General features: G+C 38.5%; 3 protein-coding genes across 7 annotated transcripts; 1 reads left to right on the top strand and 2 right to left on the bottom strand.

Annotated features, from left to right (window-relative positions):
• Positions 1 to 2,592: 2,592 nt before the first annotated feature.
• Positions 2,593 to 5,504, bottom strand: timmdc1 (translocase of inner mitochondrial membrane domain containing 1). The gene is made up of 8 exons (XM_057321177.1): positions 5,425 to 5,504; positions 4,851 to 5,093; positions 4,511 to 4,676; positions 3,962 to 4,050; positions 3,412 to 3,479; positions 3,126 to 3,204; positions 2,902 to 3,012; positions 2,593 to 2,819 (listed from the first exon to the last, which is right to left on the bottom strand). Exons 2-8 carry the CDS (start codon positions 5,084 to 5,086, stop codon positions 2,687 to 2,689), a joined length of 882 nt encoding a protein of 293 aa, XP_057177160.1. The 5' UTR covers positions 5,087 to 5,093; positions 5,425 to 5,504; the 3' UTR covers positions 2,593 to 2,686.
• An 886-nt stretch (positions 5,505 to 6,390) lies between these two features.
• sftpba (surfactant protein Ba) lies at positions 6,391 to 13,221 on the top strand. Of its 4 annotated transcripts, none has more exons than XM_057321176.1 (12): positions 6,391 to 6,493; positions 6,983 to 7,023; positions 7,528 to 7,602; positions 8,483 to 8,605; positions 8,734 to 8,847; positions 8,941 to 9,021; positions 9,761 to 9,944; positions 10,067 to 10,209; positions 10,293 to 10,373; positions 10,677 to 10,775; positions 11,245 to 11,306; positions 11,502 to 13,221. In XM_057321176.1, the coding sequence occupies exons 1-11, from the start codon at positions 6,445 to 6,447 to the stop codon at positions 11,278 to 11,280; spliced, it is 1,026 nt and encodes a 341-aa protein (XP_057177159.1). In that variant the 5' UTR covers positions 6,391 to 6,444; the 3' UTR covers positions 11,281 to 11,306; positions 11,502 to 13,221. The 4 variants fall into 4 exon arrangements, with proteins under 4 accessions (XP_057177159.1, XP_057177158.1, XP_057177157.1 ...); XM_057321175.1 differs by having other exon boundaries at positions 10,064 to 10,209; XM_057321174.1 differs by having other exon boundaries at positions 9,761 to 9,950.
• A 310-nt stretch (positions 13,222 to 13,531) lies between these two features.
• Positions 13,532 to 21,852, bottom strand: mat2aa (methionine adenosyltransferase II, alpha a). 2 transcript variants are annotated; one of them, XM_057321171.1, is made up of 9 exons: positions 21,601 to 21,852; positions 19,741 to 19,818; positions 19,532 to 19,654; positions 19,213 to 19,325; positions 18,977 to 19,120; positions 18,350 to 18,568; positions 18,080 to 18,262; positions 15,439 to 15,572; positions 13,532 to 15,277 (listed from the first exon to the last, which is right to left on the bottom strand). In XM_057321171.1, exons 1-9 carry the CDS (start codon positions 21,689 to 21,691, stop codon positions 15,175 to 15,177), a joined length of 1,188 nt encoding a protein of 395 aa, XP_057177154.1. In that variant the 5' UTR covers positions 21,692 to 21,852; the 3' UTR covers positions 13,532 to 15,174. The 2 variants fall into 2 exon arrangements, with proteins under 2 accessions (XP_057177154.1, XP_057177155.1); XM_057321172.1 differs by lacking the exon at positions 13,532 to 15,277 and having other exon boundaries at positions 15,435 to 15,572.
• Between the last annotated feature and the right edge of the window lie 3,183 nt (positions 21,853 to 25,035).

Below are 25,035 nucleotides of genomic sequence, written 5' to 3'. Positions count from 1 at the left end.
TAAGGAATACCTAGCTGCCGTAGGATATCTCTCCGGTGTTGGACTGATCCAGTGTTTCGCAGTGTCCATGCATTTGGAATCTGCCTGGAATTACTTACTTTGCAAGGAATACCTAGCTGCCGTTGGATATCTCTTTGGTGTTGGACTGGTCCAGGTTTTCGTGGTGTCTATGCATCTGGGATCTACTCACCTGTGTGACCATCTGTTCCATTGCCTTGACTTTGTTCACATTTCTTGTAAATAAACTGTACTTCACTTGCAACTGGATTTTGTGTTCTCATTCCGTGACAGTTGTCTTCAATTACATGAAGCATTGGTTTTAGCCTAATGCACTACACTGACACAATATAATTAAAGTTTTAGCACCATTTCTTATTGAGGCCACTGTTTGTTAAATAAAACCGTTATCACTGCTTCCATGTTATAAACATGACAGATTTATGTTCATTAACTTGCAGTGCATTACATTAAAAAAATGGCAATAGGACAATTTAAGGGACTGGTTCAGCTATTTGTTTTAAATAAATCTGTACTATTCTCCATTAAATAATGTTTAACACTCTGTCATAAAAAATATTTTTATTACAACTAAACTTTGAACTGAACACAGGAAATATTCAGGAAATATATTTATGAATAGGTTCACTGGAATTATTTTTATAGATACTAGTTTATGGGTACTCTGAAAAAATAAGAGCAGACATAAGTTAGAAATGGTATTGTTCATGAATACATCGGGCCTATTTAACCATATATCTGGTCATATTTTCATTTTATTATTTTCATGTAAAGTTAATTGATAGACATCCTGTAATATAGTTTGATGCAATAGAGACCAATAGTTTTTTTCATATCACACGTTTTTTATTGCAATTGTTTGGAAGATTATTACATGGCTCTTGTGTAATTATGAGGCTGACAAACAATATTCAATAATAAATAGTTTTACAACCTAGTGACCTAGAATCACTAGACAAATGCCAGTCAAGTCCCATTATAAAAATCTGAATTTGCTTTTGTGTGTTTTTAACACCCATCACAAAGTTCACAATGTGAATTATCAGAATCTGATAAGAACATCTCTATAGAGTTAATCAATATTATTTTCATTTAATTATGATTAAAACTGTTCTTTTGTCTGGTGCTCTACTTTCATTCATGTGGATATTTACACATGGCTCTTGTGTAATAATTAAGGTCACAAAGCTATTTCAATGGAGCTAGACAGTGAATATTTCTAATGACTCAAAAAATAATTTATTTGTGACCATTTATTTATTTATTCATAACCATTAAATCCTACAAACATAAATAGGCAAATGAAAGTGAGTGTTCACTGTAAGCTAAAGCATGGCTAAAGCAATAGTACCTCATGCTTTACATTGTGTTGAGTTTATTTACCACAATATTTTGCGTTGTTAAGATGTGTGCGTGCGTGCGTGCGTGCGTGTATGTGTGTACGTGCGCCTGTGTGTGCGTGTGCGTGCGTGCGTGCGTGATCAAGATCAAATTAATTCTTCAGCCTGTTGTAAATGAGCGAGTGATGTTTATTGTATCCTGCAGATAAGATATTTTCAGTTAAGACAGCTCAAAATTCCTTTTAGTCTGGCACTAGCCTTAAACCTTGTCTGTGAAACCGGGGGTATAATTTTAATTTATGTTTGGTTTATTGACTTTTTGAGGAATAAAGGTGCACTGCCACTAAAACAGAATGTTCAAGGAAGCAGAGTCACCAATATTAGAATTGTGAAATCCCTCTTATAGATGCATTACATTTTTATCAGCATTATAGGTTTAGCCTATATGATGTATGATGCGTTCAAAGGTCATCTAAGATATGAACACAATGGACCTCATTCATGACACATTCGAAAATATATGAGTAAATTCCGAGTAATTTGCGTGTAAAACAGACCTTCTGGAAAACTTTCTTCAGGATTCACAATTACTTCGTAGACGTCAGATTTCGTAGTGCAATGTATGTTAATGAATTCCAATCATTCCTAAACAGGGCGCGCATGCACGCTCATTCACAAATAGCATAATCCCCGCCTATGAATTACAGCTGCGCAAATTACGTATCTAGGAATGCTGGAACTTCATTCTCTGTTTTGGCTACATTATGTTGCATAAATGCATAAGATACTAATAGGCTACATGCTTACCAAAAAATTAAACTGTGTCCACCAAAGTGTTTTTAGCCAGCTAAAATAATAACACCTGGTGCCCTTCTGAAAATGACCAGCTGGTGGCGCCTGAGAACGCTTTGGAGGCTCTGCGCGTTATTCCGGAGATGCGTTGGTTGCTGTGAATTTAGAATAACCGCAACAGTTAGCCTATGTTACTAGTATCTTATTTCGAAGAATATTACTTAATATGAAAACGCAGTAACCGTTAATATTAACTTAAAAAAGTGTACATTTCTTTCGTACCAACTAACATTTTGAAAATGCTTTCATCCAAACTGATTTGTAAATGTAAAAGCATCTTAAGCAATGCTTTAGATTGTGTACAAGCTGCTATTAAATCCACTACTTTGTGCTTTGCACATTCCAGGATTAATTTTAGTTCAAGAAAACAGTACATCACAGTAAAAATGTCCAACAAAGGGTTTTTATTTACATGTTGGTCATTTAGGCTTAAATACCCCCCTCCCTTATTCTCAAGTCTGTGATGTCATTAGCTGTCAGCATCCTTTACTTCCCTCATTTCTAGGTTGACTAAGCAGCTCGTCTATTCGCTTCAGGTCAGTTTCAGTCTGCTGATTTTGCCCGCTCATTTCTCCAATGAAGTCGTCTGTAAGATTGAGTCGAGCGGCCCTGTAATGGAAACATCAGCTCGGTTAGTTGTTCAAGGAATGAGCAAACCGTTCATACATTTTGTAATTCTGGCAGAACAAACCATTCGGCGACTCTCAGCTCATGTAACTCCCTCCTTTCTCGACGTCTCTTGTCACACAAGGTCTCGCCCCCGAGCTTCTGCAGACCAATGATGAAGAGTCCAGCTGGCACCCTGCGACAGCATCACGCGTCAGTCAAAGTTACATTAAACAAGATCACATGATGCTGCTTTTAAACAACAGGATAGAGCTGTATGTTTTAGTTTAAACTCTCTGGTCTACTTACCCCAGTCCAGCTCCTATGATGGTACCGGACACCAGTCCTCTTAATCCCAGATTTATCCGAAAAATTCCTCCTGTGACAGCTAAACACAACCACATGGAATTCAAGTCATCCTTCTTTGTTCATAATTGAACTAAATAAGTATTAAAATGAAGGAATTTCACTGTTTGGTTTAGTGTATTTTATTAGCTCTCTCAAGTCACTGCTGGTTTGCACATTATTATAACACTTTTACCTTTTGAACTTAAATTGGTTAAAAGTAATAACATTTTTACAATGATCAACTTACCACCAGCTGCTGCGAAATGGCTTAAAGCATTTTGGTCTCTGTACACCATTAGCCCAGTACTGACTGTGCTGTTGGGAGAAAAAGTCTTAAAGTGATGCATCACCCAAAAATGGAAATTCTGTCATTATTTACGCGCCCTCTTGTCATTTCAAACCTGTTTGACTTTCTTCCGCAGAACACAAAAGAAGATATTTTGAAAAATGTTGTTAACCGGCACCCATTCACTTGCATTGGTTTTGTGTCCATACAATAGAAGTGAATGGGGTCCGGCGCTGTTCGGTTACCAACTTTCTTCAAAATATCTTCTTTTGTGTTCTGCGGAAGAAAGAAAGTCACAAACGTTTGAAATGACAAGAGGGTGAGTAAATGATGAAAGATTTAACATTTTTGGGTAAACTATCACTTAAAGGTTTCTTAAAGTTCTATAAAAACACACGATTTAAGAATAACAAGAACTAAAAAAGGCAAAGAGAAATGACAACAGTTATCTGTTCAAATAATGATCGAGCCGGCTTTTTCTCTATTTAAAAGTGTATACATTTTAACTCACTTGAACAGAGTTACAAAAGCTGCTACTCTCCAGCTCCACCTCCAGCCGAAGCGCACAAAACCACGAACCGCTGCATTATGTGCAGAGCGCTTGTGACATAAAACACACACATACTGTACGTCAAAACATCATTGGGTTTGTTCATATATCAACTGCACAAGACAAACATTTCCACAGCGAGCAATACAAGACGTTAAAGGGATAGCTGACCCAAAATGAAAATTCTTTCATCATTTACTCCTGTATTACCTGTAAGACCTTCTTTCTTCTGCAGAACACAAAAGAAAATACTTTCAAGATAACCAAACAATACTGACCCCTATTGACTTCCATTGTATGGACACAAAACCACGGAGACATTTCTCAAAAATATCTTCTTTTGTGATCCACAGAAGAAAGAGTCATGTACATGTTATAAATGACAGATTATTATAAGGTGCACTATCCCTTTAAATACCAGCAATTTGGGCTCCAATAAAGTACAGTACCAGAACCCAGTATATGAAAGCATGTGTTCATAAATAAAACAGGACTCCTGTCACATATTACCACTGCATCCACTCTGTTTTGGTAAATTTCAGCGTGGCTGACTTTGATAAATCTCTCACGGGCTTGTCTGGCTCCAGGTAGTCCTCCATAGATCATCCCCACAAAGGCTGCAGCAATGCCACTCTTCACTATACTCCTCAACTCCTCCGAATACATCTGACCCTCACTGTACAGAGAGCAGAGAAGAACATGTTCACATTTCAAATATTGCTCCTTAAGTATTTGGCTTTAATTTTTTTACCTTTATGCATTTGTCATGGGTTTCACATTAATGTGGATTAAACCGTACATCAAACATCACAGTTTTAATGGACTGCCTACATATATTAATGAGACTCACCGCCTGTAGAAAACATCTTTAAGACGGTCCCATCCTGTATCTGGGAACTCTGGTTTGTCTATGTGTTGTGGTAAAGAGATGATGTTGGTCTTTGTGGAGGGGCTCTCAGCCGCATGTACAAGAGGAAAAGGGAATCTAAAAAAACTACGGAGTAGTCCGGGGTGTGAGCCCCTGGGCTCCTCGGCATCTGTCCTCCCACATGTGGGTGACATTCCCTGCCTCCCTGCAGGACCCATCAACAACCTGTCAAATTAATAGAGCAACATTGAGCCAGATGTGTCAAATGTTTTACAGGCATGCTTCAAATCCAAAAAGTGCATTTGTATTGAAAACAGTGCATACTGTGCAATGAAAGCAAATGCTCCATAAAAGACGAATGAAAGCTAACGGAGGGAGCACGTAAACTTTGTCGTCTAACGTTATACTTTTTAACAGTAACGTTAACTAGATTCATGTCATCGTTAGACAGTTCTTGAGAGTAAGTCCTCTGCCGCCATGTGAGTACAGAGGTTGTATTAGGGGATTTGTAAGAAACGTTTAGAGTACATAATAGTTCAAATCAGACAAGACTAACCTGCTTTCATTCAGTGCTCCTTCAGCGGCTTTACAATGTCAGAATGTTCACTTCCGAACACGATGCTTCAGTTGCGCCATCTAGTGGTGGAGGACCAAACTTCAATAAGGCATTCACACAATCCATCAAACAAATAGCCTACTACAGTAAAATACAGTACAACACATCGAGCTGTCTATTGGATAATATGGAGAATACGTGCAATAATATGGAGAATATCAATAGATTATATATGATTATGTTAGAAATGTTTAATGAAAATAATATTAAAGAAATGTACAGTATGTTATGAAGAATAAATAGGCCTACACAAATCAGATTAAAATATAGGCCTATAGGGGGATTTTTATTACAAAAGTTTGGACTGGAAGTGTTTGAAAGATTAATGGCATTATTATAAACACATTGACATTTCATCATGCAGAATGAACGAAGTTTTTTAGTTTACGTTTGTAAATGGGAAACAAAAATGTATTAATGCATACATGCATTCATCTAGCCTATACATTACATCCACATGGTAACAAATTGTAAATTAGTCATATTAACACAACCAAATAACCGCTTTGGTAAGGGTTGCAGATTGAACGTGTAAACTGCACAAACTGTTTAAAAGTATTTTTACGTACCGTATATTAATATTCATGTACTGTACTGTGGGTCACTACATTATAAAAAGCCACCAAATAGAGTCACACCCTGACCCCAAGTCTGTACAATAGATGTGGCTAGTGTTTACTTCTTAATGTTTATCTGTATTTTGACTTTTTCAATATTCACCAGGTGTTTTAAGTTTGAGCAATATTCATAATAATAGTTTGTCTAGAAAGAGCACAAATATTGGCTTTACCTGGTATTTATCAAATGTGTGAAGCAATGTTTTTTTTCTTAGCTTATCACAGTTGGGTTGTGCTTTTGGGGCGTCATAGGTTGAATGCAGATATATAAAGGGCCGTAGTTCCTCTTTGAGGGCCAAGTTTGAGAACATTGGTTTAGATTGGTTCTCAAGTGACTGAAGACATGACTGGCAAACTTAAAATCCTTGTCTTCATCGCCCTTCTGGGTTCAGGTAAAATGCTATGATCATGATAATAATAATAATAGTAATAAAGTTCTGATATGATTATCTGAATCTGATGAAGTGGTAAGATTATCTGAATCTGATTATGTGAACTGCTGTGTTTAAAAAAAAATAGTGTGACAAGACATTGTTTTAAATATATACGCACAGGTAAATTCGTAGTATCAATCTTTTACTCTACCAAATTTACACATTACTAAATATTACTCAATAGTTGTAAAATCGATAATTACTGTATATTCAATTTTTTACATTTATTTTCAAGTAAATTTGTGCAATGCCAAAAACCATGAAAAAATCTTACATTTCATTTTATTTGTACTTTTTCCAAGCATATTGTCAATGTTGTGTTACATAGATACTGTGCGTAAAAAAAACAGAAAGTTTTGGTTTGCATTTTGAAACTGAAGTTCCACGAAGGTTCCTTGTACAGTTCAAGAAAAGTTCATTCATATTAAAATCGCTCTGTTGATACAGTCAGTATGAGGAATGTCCAGATGGATGCAGAGGAGATTGCGGTGAGTCTTTGGAATGTTAAATGTTTGACATTTTATTTTCGTTGATTTCAACACACGCTCACACATTAAACAAAAGCCGACTTCATACTGTCTATTGTGAAAACTCATAATTCAGTTCACGTTAATCTAGATTTGGACTTCTTTGAAATCATGAACTCAAGTCCAGGCTAAAGACAATGGTAATGCTAAACGTTCATAAATTCCTGCACTTTACTTACAGACTCCCATCCACAAATGTACAATTCAGTGACACATGTCACATCTTCGTGTCTATTAGACAGATGCAGTTGAAAAATCTGAGAAAAATAGAAGTTACTTTCATATCCTCAAAGTCCTTCACACACTGCACCTGAAATACACCACTTTTAAAAGTAGCACAGTTCTCACTTCTCGTTTCTTTCACAGCCGTCTTGTCAATATTTTTAGAACAGATGAAACTATTGATAAGACATAAATTACTGTCTCTTGAAAATATGTGATTGTTTGATATGTGACATTCTGTAGAATGGAAACGTATGTCAGGACTGCACACAGATTTTTGAAACTCTGATGGACCTGCTTTCCGATAAAGACTTCCAGGTAACACACATGCAGACAGATAATGAATAAAGAACAGTGGTTTATTTTTGTCTAGGACAAACGAATAGAAGAGATTGTTGTTTCTACACTCTTCAAAAGAAAGGTGCTATAAACAGTTGAACCTTTTTCTACTACAAAGGAAACAGAAAGGTTCTCTGAATGTTAAAGGTTCTTTATGAGACCATTTACCCAAAAATGTTTCTTACGGCATCGTAAAGCACTTTTATTTTTGAGAGTATAACCAATGCACTAAAAAAACTATATCACCATAGGGTTGATTTACAGCAGTTGTTAAAGCTTTTGGGGAAGATGTGTACACATTCTTTTATCTCAGGTTTGCAGATTTTCGGTATGCTGTAAAAAGAAATTACATTTCAAAGAATTGAGGAAGTTGTACTAAAATGCAGAAGCAATTTATATTTGAACTTTTCCTGTGTGATTTTCTCTCATTCAAAATAAACTGATGAATTTGTTCCTCATTGAGGCGTGATCATATCACCTTTCAAACCCTCCACGGTCAGGTGTGGATTGTTGACTTCTCTTTAAACATCTGTACATTATTCTGGAATAGAGACCATCCACCTTACTTACAAAGTGCTTTATATACAATATGCAATGCCTAAACATTATGTTCAATACGCAATACGAACTTTGACACTGAATTCAACAAAATTATACCTAATGGTTGAACTAACTTGTTCATTTACATCTATGCATTTGAAAGATATACTTTTATACAAAGCAACTTGCATTGCATTTAGTCTACACATGACTTTCATCAGTATTTGCGTATCTAATGCAATGACATTTGTTTTTCAATGTCACCCAGATTCTATATAAGAGAAATTTGAGATAAAGTTTACCCGTCTACCTTTTTCAGGACAGAATAATTAATACACTTGAGGACCTTTGTGACATGATGCCTGCACAAGTCACTCAAATCTGCCATACTCAAGTGGAAAAAATCATTCCTATCGCCATCGGCTTTTTTACCAGCTGTATGGTGCGTAACTGAAAAATGACTATGTGTTTTTACTTTTACACATATTCTTCAAAGAGATATTCAGTCTTCTTGAGTCTGTAGGAAATAGTCTATAGGATTTTTACTAACGCATCATCTAACATGTGCAGAAACCAGATCAAATCTGTAAAAGCCTCAGACTCTGTGAAGGTCGTGACAGCGGCGAGATGAGAGATCTGTTACTCAATCACATTTCTAAAACTGTAACAATGCCACCTATGAAGGTAATAATTAGAGGATGTAACTCTTTGATTTTGTATTTTTTTTTATTTTGTGAGTTCTGCACAGTTGATTGGGTTTTTCTTCTCTCTTAACAGCTCGGAGCATCTATTCAGTGTTGTTTATGCACATACACCGTGAGCACACTTGAGAATCTGTTTCCCAAAGATAAGACTGAGGTGAAATTCACATTCACATTACACACAAACCACGTTTAGTATTGAACACTACTGTTGACTGACTGTGTAGCGTACACTATATACTGGCTAGGCCTACTTTTTAAAGTGAACAGAAAGTATTATTTCACTTAGATAAATGTTCCATTTTTCATTCAATTTGTGAACATTTGTTAAAGAAATTGTTCCGTGCAAAATCTCCTATTATTTACCGAACCTTACAAAAAACAAAAGAAGATATTTTGAGAAATGTCTCTGTGATTTTGTGTTCATACAATGAAAGTCAATGGGGGTCAATGTTCTTACCAACGTTCTTCAAAATATCTTCTTTTGTGTTTTGCAGAAGAAAGAAAGTCATACAGGTTAGAAATGACGTGAGAGTGAATACATGCTGACAGAATTTTCATTTTTGGGTGAACTGTCCCTTTAAATAACGAGCCATAATATGAGACATGATGACATAATTAAATTTAGCTGAAAATATTCACAATAGAAATGAAAGGCAAAGCACATTGCGTTTTATTTCAGTGTGTTTTGTTGTACTTTGTTGTATACAAAATGTAGTAGATCATCCAGGTATTGAATGCATACGAAAAATGGCATTGCATACCGTGCCCGGATTCATTGGCCTATTTCATATTATGGGATCAGTGCGTTACTCTGCTGAATACAACCAAATACATGAAGTGTGGAATTCCGTTTTTGTGAAAATCCTGATTCTCAGTGTTTTTGTTCCATACAGAGTGCCATAACAGCCCTGTTTGAGCGTCTGTGCAGCGAGTTCCCAGCTCTGGTTCAGTCCCAGTGCAATAAGATGGTTGAAAAATACGTCAAACTGTTGATAGACATGCTATTGAACAAGACCTCTCCTAACTTCATATGCACACTTCTTGGTCTTTGTGGAATGCAAGAAGAGCCCATCATAGGTTTAGGTTTAATCGTTCAATCATAATCTTGTGTGTTTATGAATTATGATCAAATTTAAATGCAAATTGTTGTTCAAATTCCTGAATGCATAAGCGTGTTTTCTTCTTTGTCTTTTTAGTAGCAGACACTGTGCGTTCAGACTGTGAAACTTGTCTTACTCTGGCGGTTTTGACTCGTATGTATCTGAGCTCGAATGCCACTGAGATTCAGACTGCCTCCTTCCTCGACTCTGTGTGTCAGATGCACCCCTATGCCATGCCAAAGGTTAGAAGTGAACCCGCTGCTCTAAATGATAAATTGGCTCACAATTAAACACTATTTGTATATAATGATTTCTACATCTTTAGTGCAAGACCTACGCACGGCGTTACGGAAAGCAGCTCTTCACGTTTCTGGGAAAAGAACAGGAAGCGTTGGGCGTATGTAAGGTAAAAATGCTACTCAAAATCATAAATCTGATCACTTACATGAACCACACTTCTACACTCTACTTCGACACACGTCGCCTTGGTTTAACACCGTTATGAGCATTATTACTGTATATATTACTGTATTGTATATTACTATATACTGATAATGTGATGCTGGCACTGGCAATCTCTACTAATTTTTCTTGATGCAATAGCATATTCTTCCAGCAGAGGGCCATATTGTGTTATCAAAGTGATTGTTCACCCAAAAATAAAAATTTAAGTAAATCAAGTATTGTTTTGTTTTTCTGTATGTTTTAGAAAGTAAATCTGTGTGTCACTGGAGACCGTGAGGCAGACCCCTGCACTCTCGGCGTAAACTACCGCTGCAAGGACCTGCAGACTGCTCTAAATTGTGGGGTCAGTAATCTTATTACATCACCCACTACAATACATACTCTTTATAAAGTAGAATTTCACCCAAAACTTTAAATTCTCTCATTTACTCACTCTCATGTCAATCCCAAGTGACGGTTTCCTCATGTGCCCACAAAACACAAAACGCATTGTTTGACACCATTAAAATGAATGGGGATGTGGCCCGTCAAGCTTTACAAATTACAAGAGTCCTGTAAGACAAAATATAACATTGCATTCTAACATTATTATGCGCTCTTGATGATTGGTGTGAAGTTTATAACAGCTCGTATACATTTTTGTCAATTTCTAACAAAACAATCATATAGTACTCCCTCTTGTTGAAATTGTACAGCTGTAGTCATTCTGTTATAATTCCGCTTTTTGCAGATGAATTTGAAAAGACATTAGTGAATGGTGAGCAAGAATATTTGTATTGATTTTTATATTAATGCTTGTTTAACTGTTACAGGCAGTTTCCTTCTGTCAGAAGAATGTGTGGGGATAAATCCACTTCAGCCATCTATACCAAAGGTCATTTTTGCCAAATGTTAATCAATTGTAAATAAATAGACAATGTCTTACTCTGTAATATTATGTAAATATATAGTTGCCTTTTTAGAATAACCCATATACGTTCAGTGTGATTTATCAATATCTATATGGGTGAACCTTTGTGGTCAATATTAACATTTTTGAGTGTTAAAAAAATGTTTTGTTGTTTTTCAGTCGAAGGTGAAGGCTTTCTATCAATGTGAAGTTTTAACAGCAACCTGGTTATCAACTATAGACAAATGGGTGCTGAACCGATGCCACAGAATTTTCCTGCTTTCCTTGTTTTTTTTCACGGTTATATTTGCTTTTCTGGTTGGAAAAAGGGTCACGTGTTGTAATGAGGCTTGGATTGTATCTTTAGCAAATAAGACAGAGTATAACTTTAAATAAAACATACTTTATGGACAAAAAAAGCATGTTTTTATTTTACAAAAAAAGGGGTAGCTGTTGATGAAACTGCATTATTGATCCCACAGTATATTATCAGTCTTGTTTTTATTTGTGGAAAGTTGATTCTACTCGTAAAATATTTACCATCCCTTATTACAATAAATTGCAATATTATGGTTATCGTGATAAATATATTGGGGGTACTATTAGATGTTTAGCCCATGTTTGATACGGACCCATTTTCAAAAATTAAAATAGTTAAATGGTTACGTATTTTGACTGAAGTGTTCTTAAATTCTTGACCCTTTAAAAGCATCTGAAGCCCCAAAGTCAAATTCTTTTGCTCATTGAAAAATTATTTTCTTCTGTTAGCCATTTTCACGTAACTTTATAGACACAAGCTTAAGATGTGCAGATAAAGCATTTCACTGCCTTTTCACTTCTTGTATGCGACAAACAAAAATGCTGAATTTGACAACAGCACGCAACACGTTATAATGGTGCCACATACGGTTTTGATCCATTGAAATAAATATTTTGACTTTTGGTTCTTGATTTTTTTTATGCAAAAACTGCATGTCCAAACATATATTGAGTTGTACAAATCTGGTTTAGTTTGTATCTCAGCATTTCCTCTATGCATGTTTTATTTTGACCACATTTCTTCACAGCTAAAATGAAATGTAAACTGATTCAAACATGACTTGTGACATGGCTTCTGGTCACTAAATTGCAAGGTTAACATTTGTATGATTTATCATCTACTTAGCTGTGGAATTTTGCCTTTGGCAAGCAATCACTCTTTAAAACAATATTACCTCACCTGAACCTTCCGGTCCATAACCACAGAACACGAAACTGGAATGAGGAGTTCACAGCTGCTAACCTTTGAAAAAATGTTATGCGGTTTATCTTAGGAACAAGACTCTGGTGTTCTTAGCAGTTTTCTTTTTTTAAACTCTGCACAAACTCACAGAAGACATTACTTTTGTAACGGTTCATTCGCACCAATCACATGTCCTAATATACAAACATTCGATGTACGCTTCCATAACATTAATTGTTGGTTAACACTAGATGGGGAAATGGCATGTTCTGTCATGAATCATAATTTAGGCTTTGTGATTTCCCACTGACACAGAAACACTCATATGCACTCATGCCAAAGGCAAGATCCCATCAGGATTCCCACACCTTTTGATCAAGGATATTCCTTCCCTCATCCATTAACCGAGGACTTCTTACATAACACTGCAGGAATTATTACTTGGCAAGTAGACATTTATTAGAAAGACTAACAATTTTATACACTGGTTCAACTTAGTTACCTGCATGGCTGCTGTAAAATTGAGTTAATTCAACTTAATGAAATTGATGCAAACTCGTGTTGAGTAATATTTTTGTGTTGACTAATATTTTTAAGTTGCATTAACTAGGGAACTTTATTTTTACATTTTTAATCAACAATTTTTTTTGCAGTGCATTAATAAAAAAAATTACCTACAGACCAGGCTGGTCCAAAAGAACTTCCTGTTTCGTTTTTTTTTTTTAAGACCAACAACAAACATTTGTGTAGTTTGTTGTTTATTTATAACCAAATATGTTTACAATTTATTTATGTGTGCGAAAACAGAAACAGGAGGTGCTTCTAGACCAGTGTTTATATCTTGCAAAGTGATGACTGAGTATTTAGGATTTTTTTGGCTGCTACAAGCATAGGACTTGACACCCAATATAACTTGACAAACATGCCTTGTATAGCTGCACAAAATGAAAACTAAATGAAGCCAACAGAAATGCGAAACATGAAACTTCAGTCTTAGGGGCAGAATTTTATTCAGTTTACTGTTATAAGGGACAGAAGCATCATGGGTCATTGAAAGGAAGGGAATTCAGCAGTTTGCTGTGGATTCACACGCATCACGACAGGAAACTCAGAGGGAGCAAGTGAACCAAAAGGGGGAAGGCAAGAACAGAGAGAGGAGTGACTGAGGAAAAAATTAAATAGAAAAAAGGCACTTCTCTTTCAGTAACCAGTCTGATGCACCAATCTCTTGATGATAAAAAAACCCATAGGAAATAAAAACAGATGAGATATAAAAAGAGACTGCGGCCCAAAGCGCCCCAACAGAGAGAGCATGTAAACGAAGCCGGTTTCTCTGTACAACACCAGCCAGACTCGCTTCTTTCTGCGGGAGCGTTGGGGGTCATCAACGCAAAACGTGTGCGTAAGCTCGTATGGTCAGTCTCGTCTACCTGCCTTTGCTCTCGTAAAAAAGTAACAATGGTCACAGCTACCAGAGCTGCCCTGTGGCAAGAGCCCAAAGCTTTCTGTAGGACGCCAAGGGATGCCACACGGGCGGCACATGGGACAAACGAATGAAAAAAAATGTGTTTTCCTTAAAAACAGTTCCTTTCATGTACAGAACATAAAGGCAGTCACCTTGAGGGTCCCAGCTTTTCTGTACCGACACCAGGGCTCAAGACAATTGCCGAGCAAACACTAGGTTTAGTTTTTCAAGTATGGAGCTGGAGGTGGAGGCAGCCCCTCTGTGCACGTGAGGGAGCAGGGCTTCTCTGTATCTACGCCCGCTGTCGCCGTGCACATGGGGGGAGTGCTTTGCCTCCACCATGGTCTAGTAGAACATCACATAACAGCTACCAAGAGGTTTCATGTGGAATCGCCATTGAACAAAGTAGTTTAAGGGGCGGGGAACGGTTACGTCGCAAGTCCCGCGGAACCACGATGATTGTTAGCAGCTTCTGACTTCTCTGTAACACGTCAGAAAAACAAACGTGGCCTGCCGAGACCAGGACGCGACCGTCGTGACAGTAAACATTTTAAATGTAAAAGTCTCTTAAAATTTCTCAATCCAATCCCTGCAGCGTGCACCTATGACTGTGTGTGTAAATGCAAACCGAAAACAAAATCTGACATTCAGCGTACATTTCACAAGATGTGTTGATCCCATTCGCTGTGGTTTGGACATTGTTGAAGTGGTCAACCTGGAAAATGGTAAGCGTCGGTTGGTTTCGTCGGTAAAACGCAACGTTGCGGGGTTATAGTTAGTGCTACAGCCAGTAATGCATAGCATCACAGAACAACCTTTGACCCTTGTTTGTGCCATCACTTGATTTCCAAGCAAGTTAGGTAAGGAAGGAAGGGCCGAAGAAAGGTGGGCGGGAAGAGGGGCATATATAACAAAAGAAAAAGAAAAAAATGCAAACAAAATCCATGTGAGCCACCATCCACAGATCTTTCTTAAACAATACAGCAAAAGAAACAGGGTCGTACAGGGAGAATTCCCGAAAAGGAAAGGAGAGGACATTTACCTTTGGGAATGGGTGCGAGGTTAAGATCGAGGGATTGTGGTACATCTCCCCCCTTCCGTGGGTTTAAGCAGGTTTCTCTGTAATGCACACCTGCTGCCCAGGAAAAGGAAGGGGGGTTACAGATTTAGTATTTAAGCTTTTTGGGAACTTCCCAGGGGAAGGACTCACGGCCAAAGTGGCCATAGGCTGCGGTGCGCTGATAGATGGGCTTCTTCAGGTCCAGTTCTCTGGAATCATACAGGAGACAGAGTGAGTGAGACTATTGCAGTGCATGAAACATGACGTTCTGTCAACCTGTCTAACGTTAACTCTGAGAGACCTGAGGAAAACAGTACATTGCCATTTCCCAAGGCAGCTACAGGCTGCCTCAGAGGAGTACACTTTTTACCTGACGATGACACCAGGGCGGAGGTCAAAGTTCTTTTTCACGATTTCCAGCAGCTCCTTCTCGCTCCTCTGGGAGGTCCCGTAGTGAAAGATAGAGATGGACAAGGGGTGGGCCACTCCGATGGCATAGGACACCTGGGGGAACAAACAAATTGAATGACTTCCGGGCGAACGCTGGCACTGGCTCAGGGAGAGAATTTTAAACGTACTTTTAAATGTTTATGCACTTACGAATGCATTTATGGACCGTTTTAAACTGTTTTAAGAGAGTCACCCTGATTTGTGCACTTGCGCTGATTCGGCGGGTTTGCACGCTGGTTGATCTGCGTGTTGATGTTTTGTGCGGTTAACGTTACAGATTTGCCTGCCGGTTACTGACCTGTTCTCTGGCACGGGGATCAACTAAGAGGACTATTGAGCAACTGGTGCGGATGAACTACATCTGGGTCGTCCTTTCTGTATGCATACACAAGTGAATTTTTATCATGCTTGGATAGTTTTGGTATGCAGCAATTTAACACACTGCCTACTCATTCTAGAGGTCATACTCTTGATCTTGTTTGCTGCTCTGGTATAACACCTTATAATTGTACGGTTTCTGACTTGTATATGGCAGACCACATGCTGGTGTCATTTGTGCCCAACTGGCAGTTTTTAAGGTAAACCCGTGTCGCCCAATCACATTTCGGAATATTAAGAACATTGATGTGCCTACTCTTGCTGATGAACTTGCCATCTTCTCCAGCAAATCTGATTATCTGTACTGTTGATGAACTGGTCTCATATTACAATGAAGGACCAAACATGATTTTAGATGATTTTGCACCTGTGAAAACTCGGGACTGTTTCATTTGTACATTCAGCTCCTTGGTTTACACCTGAACTTAAAACTAAAGGCGGTAGGTTAGAGCGCTTTTATGCTAGGTCTGGCCTTACTGTTCATAAAGAAATGTATGCGGAACATGTTTAATCCTACAAGGAAGCACTGTCCAAATCTTAATCTGACTATTATTATATCATTGGAGTTGGCAATGGGAACTCCAGGTTTCTTTTCTCAATGGTAAACAATATTCTACCACCCCCAGATTCTTTGCCATCTGATGTGTATTCTGCTGATCTATGTGATCGCTTTATGACCTTTTTTGAGTCTAAGGTTAGAAATATACATCAGCAATTACTCACTAGTACTCCCCACCATTTGTCCTGTCAATTTATCGCTCATCCACCTCCTCACTATTTTCTCTCTACCTGCCTGAATGGATGTTTCTGTCCACACGCAGGTTAAAATTGCAATGCGCGGGAGCTTCAATGAGTCCGCGCACGTGCGCAGTTTAAAGAGAATATTGGTTGTAATATTTCTGTACCCATGCTTTACATTTTAACAAAAATGAGTAATAAAAAAATAATAAATGATATATGACTCATATATAAATAAATGACTCACTGCTTAATGAGATGGATGTGCTTGAAATGACTTGAATAACTCTGTGATGTTTGGTTGTATCGGAGAAAGTCCGAGTCTCAAATCATTCTCTATGCAGAGTCTGTGTCGATATTTGTTCTTTATGTGGGCAAGTGCTGAAAACCCACTCTCGCAAAGATACGTTGTGAAGAGGGCAGTAATGATTTCAAAGCGCGATCGGCTAAGGCAGGATACTCAGCATGCAAAGCTATCCAGAAGTCTGTCAGTAATTTTTGTGCGAAGTCACATGCGCTCCGTAAAGACGTGCGCTTACGCATGAGTGGACGCATATTTTTTGATTGGATGTCATGAATTTGACCTTTTATGGCACTACGTGACTACTTTTTTTGCTGTGTGTACACTAGAGGGAGCACGTCTTTACATTCAGCTTGTGAGAAAAACATGCCTTGATTGTCAGGTGCGTTACAATTAAGTAAACAGTAGATTTCAGGATTTTGTTCACGTACCCCCTTCCGTCACCTGGCGTACCCCCGTGGGATCGCGTACCCCAGTTTGGGAACCACTGGACTACTGTGATGCCCTTCTCACTGATGTTCCCTCCAAATTTCTATGTAAGCTCCAGTTGGTTCAGAATTCTGCAGCTCATTTTCGTTCTAGAACAGCTTCTACTGTGCACATTTCTCCAGCAATTGCACTGGCTTCCAGTAAAGTATCGAGTCGATTTTAAGATTCTGTTACTTATTTACAAGGCACTCCATTATCTTGCACCCCAATATCTTACTGAACTTCTTCACGTTTACACCCCTTCACGTGCTCTCAGATCTTCATCTTCAATTTCTCTTGTGGTACCTCAGATTCTACTTACTACCATGGGTGCTAGATCTTCTAGCTAAGCTGCCCCCGCCTATGGAACTCCATTCCCTTAGATATTCGAAACAGCGATTGCTTGGGGACTTTTAAAACATGGCTTAAGACACATCTTTTTACTCAGGCTTTTTATAATATGCTTTACCGAGTCTTTACTGCATTTTATTTGTATATGTTGTGTGTTTTGTCATGTGCAGTGATTTGTACATTTATTTTATTCTTTGCCTGTTTGTGAGGTGACCTTGGGTGTTTTGAAAGGCGCCATAAAATAAAATGCATTATTATTATTATAAATTGGCTTCAGCTCCTGGCACAAAGGACTTCCTAGTCATAAACCTGATAAAGATCTTACCTGGACCAGCACGCGTTTGCACAGTCCAGCCTTGACCAGAGACTTGGCCACCCAACGGGCAGCATAAGCAGCAGAGCGATCGACTTTGGTGTAATCCTTCCCAGAGAACGCCCCGCCTCCATGCGCACCCCAACCACCATAGGTGTCCACAATGATCTTACGGCCGGTCAACCCTGCATCTCCCTGAAATAAGAATTAAGAAACATTGTTAAAAGCTTTTATTTAACAGTTACATACAACCTGAAATTAAGACTAAAGAATGGTTTAAACCTGTGGGCCTCCGATGACAAAGCGTCCACTGGGCTGCAGGTGATAGATGGTATCGTCATCCAGGTAGACGCTTGGCACCACAGCTTTCACCACCTTTTCCTTCAGGGCATCACGCATCTCATCCAGACAAACCACATCATCGTGCTGAACGGACACAACGATGGTGTGCACGCGGACGGGGAGCATGGCTCCACGGTCCTGCCTGTACTGGACTGTCACCTAGAGAAGACACAGCCTGTTATTTACATCTAACCTTCGGCTACAAGGTTCAACTTTAATTGTAATGTTAAAGGGACATGTAACCCTAACCCAAAATTAAACAGTGTCATTTATTCACCCTTAAGTTATTCCAAATCTAAAAAAAATCTTTGTTCTAATGAACACAGAAAGATAATTGGAAGAATGTTTATAACTAAACAGTTCATGGGCACCATTGACTACCATAGTAGGAAAAATTACAACTGGGGCACTTTTGACTACCGAACTGTTTGCTTTCCTACATTCTTCAACATATCTTCATTTGTGTTCAACAGAACAAAGAAATGTATAAAGAAATTTTTCCTACTTTAGTAGTCAATGGTGGTTAAGAACTGTTCCTTTAATTAATCCAGAGTGCCTTCTTCTCACCTGGGTCTTTGAGTCAGGTCGCAGCCAAGGCAGGGTGCCATTGCGGCGGAGCTCAGCCATTTTGGCATTCAGCTTGTGGGCCAGGACGATGGTGAGCGGCATGCACTCTTCAGTCTCATCAGTGGCATAACCAAACATCAGGCCCTGAGAAGATTTAAGTCAGTCCAGTAAGAACTTCTGTTTTTCTGCCATCCCTATTACATATGCAACAAATCCAGACATGAACCATTTCATACCTGGTCTCCGGCTCCAACATCTTCCTCATTGCGGTCAAGGTGAACCCCCTGGGCAATATCAGGTGACTGCTGCTCCAGAGCCACAAGCACATTGCAGGTCTTGTAGTCAAACCCTAACATGCAGTAAACATTGATTGACAAACAATAATATCCTGATTTAGATATTTACCCAGATAACTTCACATTTATGCATTTGGCAGACGCTTTTATCCAAAGCGACTTACATTGCATTGCACTGCACATTTCTTTCTAAGCATGTAATTTAAAACAATATGCATTTATTAAACTTGTAATATAAAAGCCATCCCATTGACTGTACCTTTGGAAGAGTCATCGTAGCCAATGTGCTTGATGGTATCCCTGACAACCTTCTGATAGTCAACTGAAGCATGGGAGGTGATCTCACCAGCCAATAAGATCATTCCAGTCTTGGCAACAGTCTCTGCAAGGAAAAATGCGCAAGCGAAATTGATATGGGTTCAGGATGAGTAACACTAAAGGTGCAAGAAAGCTAAATTTGACACTCACCACATGCTACTTTGGCGTCAGGATCCTGTTTGAGGTGGGCGTCCAACACGGCATCACTGATCTGGTCACAAATCTTATCTGGAAAGAGAGCAAATGATCCAATCAATCTACAAATTACTCCATGCATTTCAGGCAGAACCAGACATGTTAATTAACAATAATGTTCTGTCGTACTGCCTACAGGTAACTAGACCTTGGTTTGGCCTTTGCAAACAACTATAATGGCTATTATAATTGTGCGAGACAAATTTAGGGGTGAGTTTATCTATTCCTCGATACAAAACACAAAAGTCGCCATGTGCACTTCTAAGAAAGTCATGCTCGAGTTTCATACTGCCCGATATTGCCGTACAACAGGTGAAGCACAAATGCGTCACTGCAGTACTCCAAGCCAGCCCCTGTGTAACGGTCTATATTTAGGGCAGAGGTAAGCCAAGCTAATCAGCTGCAGTGGGACTGCAAACCCTCCCCCACATCATCACTGCTGTACTTGGACCTGCTCTGAGCTCATTTAAAGGTGTGCTGATGCAATGGCCAGGGACGCTTGAGCGACAAGTTCAAACCACGTGTAGGGGTATCAAAGTCTTTTTGATACAAGGCATATGTCAATAAATCAATTTAACAGTGTTTTCACAAGCAGTCAAGTTTGCAGTGCTGGGCATAACAGAAATGAGATAAGCATCTTAAGCATAAATTGACAAAATAATAAAGACTTATCTGCTTTTGGGTCAATAAAATGATAATGCTCCCAAGCTGTGTGATTGCCAGTGCGGAAGATAGGATGTAGAATGGATAGTAAGGTACATTATGGTCTTATCGTGTTATATACATTTGTTAATAAAAAGCAGAACCATAGGGCATGACGTCATGTCCCGTTGCGATGCCCGAAGTGTTTCTACTGTCCTAACGTTACCGCAACTTTATGTAATGAGCTCTGTCGCACGTCGAAACGCAACTGCGCGCTCGCGCTGTGCGTTTCAAGCTGACGCAATATTCGCGGGCGGTTGAGCGAGAAGGAATGTTCAAACCACGTGCATGGGGTGTCAAAGTACGTGAACATAAAAGCGAAACTAAATGGCTATTTCGAAACGTCGAAAGTAGCCTTCGTGGAAATACACAAAAATACACGTCGAAAATACAAAAAAAATCTTTAAAAAAATCCGAGTTCTCGCACGCAAACAATCTTATCAAGACTGATTTTGCGGGCACAAAATAGCCGCACGTTGGTTTTATTCAAGAATAGCCTCAATAACTATCTTTAATGTATCAAATAACTCATAATAAGAATTCAGTCATGGACCTGGCCTGTTAAACAGACGCAACCGAGCTGCCGGTGTTAGTCCGCATTGCACACTGAACACATGTTCCGCGAGCCCGCCGACAACATGGCCTCCGCAAACGCGCACCCACCACCAAAAGGACCCAACCATAATTACCAACTAATCTTGTGTACATACCATATTTTTACTTTCTATTAACTTAAATGCGACGAGGAAAAATGCCGAGTATGCCCTTTAAAGCGCTGACGGACAAAATGAACACGATTAGCTTTGGGCCTTAAGTGAAATCCTGTGACACAGCGCGCTGCGCGTGGCCGAGCAGACGTAACGTACGTCCCACATTAATAAAATCAGCGTAACGGTTATGTGACAATAAGAAAACGCACTTAATGTGTATATGATTGTTTTATTAACGTTACATCTCAAATCTACACGTCTAAGGTACCGACCTTTAAACATGTATCTGAATGTTATTAGCACGTGCTAGCTGTAATGCCGCGTGCGCGTATTGACTGTTTTTATCTGCCGCTCGACCTTGCGAGCATAGAAATGTATTTAAAATAAATGTTAGGATACATACCGGGGTGTCCTTCGCCGACAGACTCCGATGTGAACAAAAAGCAGTCTTCGTCGATCAGGGAGTTATGAAAACCGTTAATTTGACCGTTCATGTTGGATTTATTAATGCGCTTGTCTAAATCTTTCTCTCGGGCTGATTCAGCGTGTTCAGTCTTTGCCTTGCAAACGCTGGTGTAAAGGGGTGTTTCTGGTGATACGCGATGTTGTTGACTTGACCTCAAATGTTCACGGGAGCCGGTGAGGAAGTTTATATCCCTCCCACATCGGTCCAAACTGAAACGTCACTCGGGCGCGCCCCCGTCCAGCTTTCCGCCAGCCAATCAGAAGCGGCTTTAGGCCCCAAACCCAAGTGCGCAGCCAAAAGAGGACCATACATCATGTTGCTACTTAAATAACCTTCTCGAATCTGTATGTTTTGACATTTCGCATTGTTTTTCATGTTAATACTTTATACAAGCACATATAAACAACTGTATTTGTAAATAAAACGTCAATGTTTACTTTTTATAGACAATATTCATATATTTACCTTTTATTTATGTATGTATTGTTTATAAATATATGTATTCATTACCACTAAATTTTGTGCGGGGTCTCTTAAAATAAATAGTGGAGCACAGTTGTATCAGTAGATTCTTGACATTTTATTTTAACTTCTTACACGTTCTGTTTGTTATTTTGCTGACCCTAAACAAAAACCGTTACTAGATTAAATGTCAGTGAGTTTTCTGTGAACCAACATAGTGAGTGATAAAGCTTCAATGTCTGCCTGCTAGTGTTTCAGTATGTCAAATAAATATATATTTTGTGAAAAGATTATGTAATCTAGTGTCACAGGTGAGAATACATGTACAATGTAATAGTTCAGTTGGACTTTGTCCTTTGCCAATGTACAACCTATATCAGAAACATCCGTCATCCTCGAAAGTTGCTCTTTGGACTGGTCGAGCAAGCATTAATTGTAGTATCACAATGAATGAACAATGTGGGCACACTGGGCAGAGCCGCTAAGCCTGTAACCATTTTCTCTTTGTGTGTGCCCATGTGTGCAAAATGTCTTTACAAATATAATAAACATGTCCATAACTAAGATGTAAGGACATTTTTGGGACAGTTGTGTGAAAAACAATGAGATGTTAACTAAAGCGAAACAAACGTGTGTGTGTGTCACTGTGTTTCCGGTCATGGAGTTGCCTGTAGGCCAACAATACATAAATCAAAGGTTTACACGAAGCCCAGAAACAAAACTGACAATATCAGTGGATAAACTGTATATCTGTGCATGTCCATTAAATATGATGATAATCTGTCAATTTACTCACAAAACATTATGTTCTGTTGCATGCTGCTTCGTGTCTCTGTTATCCCATCTAATCTGCAGGGAGCAATTTCTTAGAGTGCCAGGAGGTGCAATAGACAGGGGGCTTTAGTCCAAAATAAACTATATTGCCTATATCTACCCTCTGAAGTACAGAGGTCTCGGTGAACAAGTAAAATGCTTGTTTGACTTTTTTTAACTGAATACATTACAATTTCATCAGACGCTATATTTGCATAACAACTCGAATATTGTTTTCATACAAAAAAGTATAATATTTGGTATTTCCCCTTTTTTGCAGAACATATGATTTATAAATAATGCAGAAATTCAGACCCCAATGAATGCTCAAAACATATATTTTTTTTATAAAAAACGTAAGAATTTTGTGACCATTTAAAGGGGTCATATGGCGCGAATACGTGTTTTTCTGTGTCTTTGGTGTGTTATAAGTTGCCCATGCATGTATTAGACAAGTAAAATTGCAAAAATGAAAGTGTCGGAACAAAAGATGCCTTCTGTCTGAAAGCGAATGCTCACCCAGACCTGCCTGAAACGCCTCGTGTAACCACACCCCCACAAATCTACGTCAGTTCGTGGTATGAGTTGACTAAGACCGCCCAAATGTATACTCAAGTAAGGTGGGTGTACCTGTCAGTACAATTGCTTTGGAACCTGATGTTCCAAATATGGTAAGAGGCGTTACATTTCCATCACACGCTTGCAGTATTCGACCAATCACTACGCACTGCTTAACTGGCCAATCATAGCACACCTCGCTTTTCAGAGCCATGAGCTTTGTTAAATATCTGCGCGTTTCAGAGAGGCGGGGCAAAGAGGAGATGCAAACATGCACGGTATGTGGGAAATACAGCGTTTTTGACCCTTAAATCGTGCATACACATTGCATTACATCTAAAACAAATGATAATATATATTTTAGCCGTGTCATATGACCCCCTTAAAAATGTGATGAAGAATTAGACATAATACCATTTAGTATATCTTTTGCAGGCCAAATTGTTTTTAATTGAACCAGCAAGGTCTATTTGCAACACCTTGCTTCCTTTTTTGTTGTAAGTTGGCCAGTTATGTTTCACAAGAATAACGGTCTTGGTCCTGAGCATTTGTTTGCAATATATGTGGACAGCTATAGGGGTTTTCAAGGGTTCACCCAAAAATGAAAATGATTTCATCAGTTACTCACTCTCATGTCACTCCAAACCTGTATGACCATCTTTCTTCTGCAGAACACAAAAGAAGATATTTTGAGAAACGTTGGTGACCAAACAACATTGGACCCCATTTAGTTCCATTGTATGGACACAAAACCACTTTCAGACATTTCTCAAAATATCTTCTTTTGTGTTCCACAGTCATATACAGGTTTTGAACGACATGACATAATTTTTATGTTTGGGTGAACTGTCTTTTTAAATAAGCCAAGAATGCTTATTTCCTAAACATTGACCTCTCGTTCATAATCTGTTAGTACAGTATATAATGATGAAGTCTATCATATAACACTGATCTCATGACTAATGTCAAGACAAGCCCGGAATGCAAACAATTTCACGGGTGTGTCTCAGCTCCTCCAATCAAAATGCAAAGTCATTCAATGAAACATTATGAAAACAAAGATAACGCATAGTGTGGCACAATAACAAACTGTTAGATAATACTGTAACTGTAGGAAGCTCTCACTGTAGTTACTACAGCTGGTATACAGTGTACTTAATGCAAAATATCATAGCGTTAAGTATATTTTTATTTAATTTTGAGAAAAAGCATGTTCTAAACAAATGACAGATGTAGATTTTTATGCGTGTATTTACTTGTTGGTATCATTATCGTAATCTGGATATTTTACTATCTCATCCCTGTTCTCCTGTCTGCTCTCTACTGTCCTGTGTGAACAAAATGACAAAAAAAAAGATTATAGCGCATTTACGCCCTGTAACAATTTTTTCAGAGGAATGCAGCATGGTGTTTTTTCAGATGGCAAATCAAAGCATTTATTGAATCTTGAATATTTGTGCAGGACACTTGTTGCAAATGGCAAATTTTTGTTGCAAATCTTGTTGCGATATTTTTTGGTCTTCATACCAGACATTGATA

This window comes from Triplophysa rosa, linkage group LG22, assembly GCF_024868665.1.
Source record: "Triplophysa rosa linkage group LG22, Trosa_1v2, whole genome shotgun sequence".
NCBI lineage: Eukaryota > Metazoa > Chordata > Actinopteri > Cypriniformes > Nemacheilidae > Triplophysa > Triplophysa rosa.
This window is presented reverse-complemented; position numbering and strand designations above follow the sequence as displayed.